At 48.6% G+C, this 7,027-nt stretch overlaps 1 protein-coding gene across 1 annotated transcript; it reads right to left on the bottom strand.

Annotated features, from left to right (window-relative positions):
- Window positions 1-105: 105 nt before the first annotated feature.
- On the bottom strand, window positions 106-4,559 carry MYL6B (myosin light chain 6B). Its single transcript, XM_074270041.1, has 7 exons — window positions 4,332-4,559; window positions 3,478-3,505; window positions 3,075-3,218; window positions 2,013-2,186; window positions 1,008-1,085; window positions 839-876; window positions 106-293 (listed from the first exon to the last, which is right to left on the bottom strand). The coding sequence occupies exons 1-6, from the start codon at window positions 4,506-4,508 to the stop codon at window positions 848-850; spliced, it is 630 nt and encodes a 209-aa protein (XP_074126142.1). The 5' UTR covers window positions 4,509-4,559; the 3' UTR covers window positions 106-293; window positions 839-847.
- Between the last annotated feature and the right edge of the window lie 2,468 nt (window positions 4,560-7,027).

Raw genomic sequence — 7,027 nt, forward strand, 5'->3', positions numbered from 1 at the left:
TGCAGGGGCCAAGCGCGGGCGGAGGTGGGCGTGAAGGGTCGGTGGGCTGGGAAAGAGTGAAGAGGACACCTGCACGGAGATCCCCCCCCATAACAGACCAGAAACTGGGCGTCCATTTCTTTATTGTGGAAAGTAAAGTGAGAGTAGGGGGACACTCGGGTCGGTCCCCTCCTACACCATCCCTCTCCATGCTCAAAGCAACAAACATTTACTCGGTGCCTCCTATTTATAAGGCACAGGACTTTCATCTCTCCAGGATGCAGGAAAGCCGTCCCGGTGGAGAGAAGCAGGATCTACGGAGACAAAAGTGTTCGAGTCGTTCCGGAGCTGGGGCACTGCTTCCCTCCCCCACCCACTCCCCCCCCCCCCCCGAGCAAAACGAGGTGGACACAGTTCTCCCAGAGACAGGAAAACTGGGGGGCCGGTGGATCACACCCCCTGAAGTCGGGAGGACCCGAGTTCAAATCCGCCCTCGGACACTTCCCACTTCCCAGCTGTGGGACCCTGGGCCAGCCACTTATCCCCAAATGCCTCGGATAAAAATGGGAAGGGGAGGCTGATAGAAGTAGCCTCTACATTCTCGGTGGTTTGAAAACATTTTCCTCACCACAGCCCAGGGAGACTGAGAAAACAAATATCATTAAACGTATCTTAATGAATTAAGCACAGGTGAAAGCCCAGGATTCCGGAGGCGCAACGATGTGGGGACAACTTGAACCCAAGGACTTGAGTCCACATTCACTGATGTTTCCAGGGCAGCCTATCGCTAGTGAAGCTCCCAAAGGGAGAAAGCAGGGGGGGCTGGGCAGACAGGGGGGAGGGCAGGGGATCACTGTACCTTGGGGCCTCAGCTGGACATGATGTGTTTCAGGAAGGCTGCCGAGGGAAGGAAGGAAGGCCGTCAGAGCCCGGCTCCCCTGCTCTCCGTTCCCCAGGCCCACGGCACCTCCCAGAGAGTGACTCCCCCAGCTTCTTTCTGGATTTCTGCTTCTCCCCCATCCTCTCACCCTCATAGTTGATGGAGCCATTGTTGTCTTCGTGGCCGGCCAGGAGGGTCTCCACTTCTTCCTCCGTCATCTTCTCCCCTATAGCAGAAGGAGAAAAGTTTGAAATGTACTACTTCCCACCCAATTTCAGCCATACTATTTAGGGACAATACTTCTTTATCTTGCCCCCCAAACTGAGCCTTCTCTTTCCCTTCCTTTCCCTCTTCCCCTTAGTCCCATGTTCCCCATTATATATTTTCTTTATTTCTTTATTTATTAATTTTATTATTATAATTGTGGTTTTTTTTGACAGTTCATATGCATGGGTATTTTTTACAACATTATCCCTTGCACTCCCTTCTGTTCCGAATTTTCCCCTTCTTCCCTCCACCCCCTCCCCTAGATGACATGTTAAATGTGTTATAGTATATCCTAGATACAATATATGTGTGCAGAACCGACTTTCTTATTGCACAGGAACCCATTATATATTATTAATGCTATGCTTTGGGTATCGCTTTTCTTCAAAATGACGCAGTCCTCCCAGCAGAACGCCCAGGAAGCCCGAGTTTCATTGTCTCCTGGACAAAGAATGAAAACGACTTGCCCCGGGCCGCGCAACCTTGGCAGAAGGCCTGCATGCAGGCCTTCTGATTCACTCCCTTCCCGCTTGGCACTTGAGGTTGTCAGAACGTTAAGAAATCTCAGGTCATGCTCTCTGGAGTTGGGGACCTTCCTCATCTCGGCTATTCTTGCTTCTTCAAATGCGTCCTTTCCAGTAAATATCATGTCCTTGCTTGGGCTGGATAAAATGCCCACTTGCATTGCCATGTCTGCCCTGCCTTGCCCAACAACCCCCCTTCCCACACAGGCCCTCTACAATGGCCATGAAGCCCACTTCCTGCCCCTGAGCTGAACCTTGTTCCATCCCATCAGTCTGGGCTCTTTCCCCTAATTTCAAGCGAACGTTTCCTTCTCCATCATGGCCTCCACTCGTGTGCCACCTCTTTCACCTGCCAGTCTTACCTAGGGTGGTAAGGACATGTCGCAGTTCAGCCCCCATGACTGTACCATTCCCTTCCTTATCAAACACTCGAAGTCCCTCCAAATAGTCTTCATAAGTGCCTTGGTCCCGGCTTTTAGCTACGGCCTGGAGCATGGGCAGGAAGGTCTCAAAGTCCACACGCTTGGAGTTCAGTTCTGAGGGAATGGCAGGAGGGGAGGAAAGAGGGTCCTAAGTAATCTTTTCCTGGGACTCCTTAACCCCCCCCCATTACCTGGGATCTCTAGCCACAAGGCAGTTCTGTATCATTTTAGTTCTGCTGTTTTTCTTTTTTAGCAAATAGAACTTTACTGTGAGTGCATGTAGATTTTGTTTTCATGACACACATGATAAATGCTTTATATACAGCACATAAACATGTCATTGAACTGTATTTGGAGGAGTCGCTGATATTTTCATTTGTTAGTAATACATATTTTTAGAGGGTCTTTTCTGACTTCTACCTAATTATACATTAATGGCAAACCACCCCAGTATCTTTGCTGAGAAAATCCTAAATAGACTTGTGAAGAGTAGAATATGACATGTACCACTACTATTCTTTTGAATATTCTGGCCCTTTCTAGAACTTTCTAGTTCGTGTGTTTTTCATGAATCCCTTACATTTTATTATGTTAGAATTACAGAAGCTCAGAGTTGGACAGTATCACAGAAAACTTCTAGTCCAACTCCTTTCTGAACTGAATTTCTTCCCCCCCACCCCAGGCTGGGATTAAGTGACTTGCCCAGGGTCACACAGCTAGGAAGTGTTAAGTGTCTGAGACCAGATTTGAACTCGGGGTCCTCCTGACTTCAGGGCTGGTGCTCTATCCACTGCGCCACCTAGCTGCCCCTGAACTGAATTCCTAAAGAAACCCTATAGAATCCCTTGATCCTATACAAAGAACCATTCTCACCTCCAAAATTACTATTAGGGAAAACACAACAGTTGACTCAACTCTCTGTTGGAGTCCTTAACATCACCTGCTGAGCTTTTGTCCCACCACCATCATTCCTGTGACCCCTCACTCTTCCTGAAGTCTTACCATCGTTCTTTGGGTGACCCAAGACCTTGAGCACCTCAGCATTGGTGGGGTTCTGGCCTAAGGCCCGCATCACATCTCCACACTGATTGTATAAGATTTTTCCATCTCCTATCCGGTCAAATAGTTGGAAGGCTTCTTTGAAGTCTGGGAATGGGGAAGAAATTAGGGTTAGCCAAAGGGGGTTCCCTCCTTCCATGGTTGGAAGCAGGAATCAGAATAATAGATTAAGGTAGAACAGAGCAGGAGGAAGAAATTCTGAGGACAGAACTAATGTGGAAAGCATTCTGAGGCTGGTTAAAAAAAAAAGAGAGACAGACAGACAGACATAGGGAGACAGAAAGACAAGATAGTGACAGCAGATTTAGGAGAAGAGGGTGGGGCTGGGTGGTTATGGTCTCCTCACCCTCCAACTGGTCCTTGTTAAACTCGATCTGTGAAGGAAAAGACAGTGTGAGGATGGCTGGGGTGCCATGAAACCCCCATGCTGGCCAACCCCCTCCCCCCGACCCCTTATCCTTGGCAGTCTTTATGGACCGGCTCAAAGGGACCCAGCTGGGAATTAAGAGTGCCTAAGTCCCATTCTCAGCTCCAGGCTTTAAGAGAATACCAGCAGGGGCTATGTGGGAGGGAGACCTTCCTGGGAAACCATGCTAATCCAGCACCACCTGTTCTCCTCCCCTGGCTCTTCCAACCCTGCATCCCTCACATAACCCGCAGTTGAACAAAAGCTAAATTTACCCCCACACCCCCAGCTGTGATTGTCTAACAAGTCCCACTCCCCACCCTCCCTTCCCAGACAAATGGCCTCGTTCCTTCTCTTTTAGCCCCTTTCTCAGGCCCTGAAAAGTGGAAGTATGGAATGGATCCTGATAGAGTGCCAAGAAGTTGAGCATTTCTGTTCCCAGCTTCTAGTGTTCCCCACATCTCTGTACTCTATTCAAGGTGTAAAGGGGTGCCATCATGGGCCATATTGAAGAGACAAGAGGGGAAAAATGAACATGGGAACAGCAAAATCTGAGTGCTTGGATTCAGATTTCTGACAACCCCATTCTACAGATTTAGTGTCTGGCTTCCGAGTTTGTTGTGGGGGAGCTAAGAAAGCCCTCATACCCATTTTCGTCCTCCCCTGTTCTCCTTATTCCATCTATAAGCCCCCTATTCATCATCTCTCTAAATCCACTCGTCTCAAATATGCCTCCCCAACCTCCCATTCCTGCTCCCTTCCCTTCACTTGACCCCTATGCCTATGGGACTCACCACCACTTTGGAGAGGTCAATGGGGGGCTCCTGGAGTTTAGTGGGAGCTCCCGAGGCAGGGGCAGCAGTTGGTTCAGCCTTGGGCTTTCCCGGAGGGGCCACCGCTGGCTTGGCAGCAGGTTTGGGGGCAGAAGGTCCCAATGGCCTCTTCACAGGGGCATCTTTTTTGGGAGGCATGGTGGATGATGGATGACGGGCACAAGGACAGTGCCCGCAGCGGGCACTGAGTTTAAATAGCCAGGGAGTCTGGGATATCAAGGGGGCGGGGGCAGGGATCAGGCTGGGGGGGGGATGTGAGGTGGAGGAGAAAGACAAAGATAGACAAAGAAGCCTGCCTGCCCTCTACCTCCCCTGCCTCCCCCATTCTGGGACTCCGGCCCCAACCTCCTGCCCCAAGGATTCCATCTTTCTGTCCACATTTCCCAAGGCATTTTGCCAAACTACGGCTCCCTCTGGAAATAAGGGAAGGAGAGTATTGGAGAATTAGGTGCTTGGATTGAAAGGTTCACCCTTGGGTGAGCAGGAATCACCCCAACACAGAGGACCATGGCATCCCAAATGCATAAAGTCACTGATTTAGGAAAGGCTAGGGACATAGGAGAACTCATTTCAACCTCTGTACTCCCCGTCCTCTGGGATAAATATTTTCTCCCTCTGCAAGCTTTATCTCTTGCAGAGTAGGAGTGGGATGCAACTGAGAGGAAGAATTCAAAGTTGAGAGTGAGGTTATGACTCACCACCTCCCCCTCCCCAAAGTCCCTTTCTGGCATCCAAGCATCTTTCCAAATCAGGTCCCAGGCTATAGGAAGTGGGGTATCGGTATCCATCACCCCTAATGCCGCTGTTTATGCTCCTGGCCTCTACCCAGATCCAGAACCAGATATGGTAAGTAGCAAATTGGGGGGAGGGAAATAGGATAAGGGAAGGATAGCATGTCATTCTAGGCAGTGGGAGGCGGCCATCCCCTTGGCCAGCAAAGGAAAGCAGAGGTCAAAGTTAACACACTCCCTGCCTTGGTCTTGCAAAAGGAGCTGGAACTTCTGATAACCAAAACAAGAAGAATGGCTAAATCTCCATTCCTGAAAGAACCCAAGAAATAAACCTAATGAGCTTTTCCAGTACTCATTTCTCACCAACACCAGGATCAGAACCCTCCCCTCCTTCTGGACTCCAGACTGGCCAAAAGCGGATATAAGGGAAACCTGTTTTCCATCTTCACTTAGGCCTGTATAAAAGGGATCCAAGGGAAAGGGAAAGACACAGGGTGAAAAATAAGGCCCACTTGAAACTTGTCATGTTTTGGATAAGGCAAGTAAGGTAACTCTGACGCCAGATTCTGAAATCCTGAAATGGTCACTTCTGAGAAGGGGGGCTATGAGGGCAGGGGGCTTGGAGGTAAGGGAAGAGAGGAGAGAGTGAGAAGATTTTGCAAAGGGAGAGCTCACCCCCTTGTTGTTGTTTGTTGTTTGTTCTTGAAGAGGACCAAGAGCTCAGGGAGGTGATACAATGACATGCAAGTGAATTGGATTTAAATGAGGGAGGTTGTGCAAGGTCACCTGCCTCACGCTCCCCTCCAATCCAATCGGGTGGCACGAAATGGGTCTGGATGCCTGGAGACGGCCCTGGATGCGTGGGAAACCTCGGCCTTTTTAAGCTAAGGTCTTCCACAGGTCTCAATTTGACTGAGGTCACACCTATGCAGTGACTAAGACTAGGTAACAATTGAGGCAAAGAATCTCCTCTTTCACCTACTGCAAAGTGATATCATCAAGAAATCTGTATTTGAATCCCCCTAGATCTAAAACTTGCTGAAGTCAGAAAGGTCAAGATCTCCTGGGTCCCTCCGTGGGTGCAGACTGCACTGTAGGAAGCACTTCCTCAAGTGACGACAGAGTTTCTCAGAGGACAAGATGCAGCCACCTGAGATGAGTTGGAGCTCTGGTCTGGTTTGCTAAAAGACATGAGGGAGTGATTTGGACAGTACTGAGTCAAGGGGAAGGTCAAATACCCATTCGTAAATCCTTTTATGTTTTAATGTCAACCTATCAAGAGAGAATAACAATTATTGGTTAGCAATATCATATTGATGCTTTCTCTCTGTGTATTTTGGATTTTTTTGTATTTTTAGCATTTTATAGGTGTGTGTGTAGGAAATAGAGAGCTGTCCTATATCTGGTCTATAGTGTTTATTCCATTCCTTAATTTGAGGAGACTCTAGACTTGAGCCAAATTCAAAAGATTTCCCTTTAAGTTTTCAGTCTGGGGTGGAAAGAGAGTGAGCCCAGAGCTGAAGTGGAAGAGGACGGGTGCCCCAGGATGGGCTTACAGCAAGGGGGTCTATACAAGGGAAAGCCAAATGACTTGTCCAAGAGCACATAGTTGACCAGTATTGTCAGAATTTCAGCCCAGATCCTGCCTCCAATTTCAGTACTTTCTATCACTCCTCAAGTTGTCTCTGAGAGCCTGAGCTACTTTCTTCCTCCTAAGTGTCAGATTTCCCATCTATCAAAAGCAAATAGGAGAGGGCTCAACCCAGTCTCCCACTCAATGACTTTGATTGATTGAAGAAATTGACAGTTTGATTCAATGTAACCCAGGTCTAACCTCGTCAAACCAAGAGATAAATGCCTTAGATTTACATCACGGTGTCATTAAGTGGTTACTTATGAGTTAATTCGGAACCGGCCCAGCCCTAA

Source organism: Sminthopsis crassicaudata, chromosome 5, assembly GCF_048593235.1.
Source record: "Sminthopsis crassicaudata isolate SCR6 chromosome 5, ASM4859323v1, whole genome shotgun sequence".
NCBI lineage: Eukaryota > Metazoa > Chordata > Mammalia > Dasyuromorphia > Dasyuridae > Sminthopsis > Sminthopsis crassicaudata.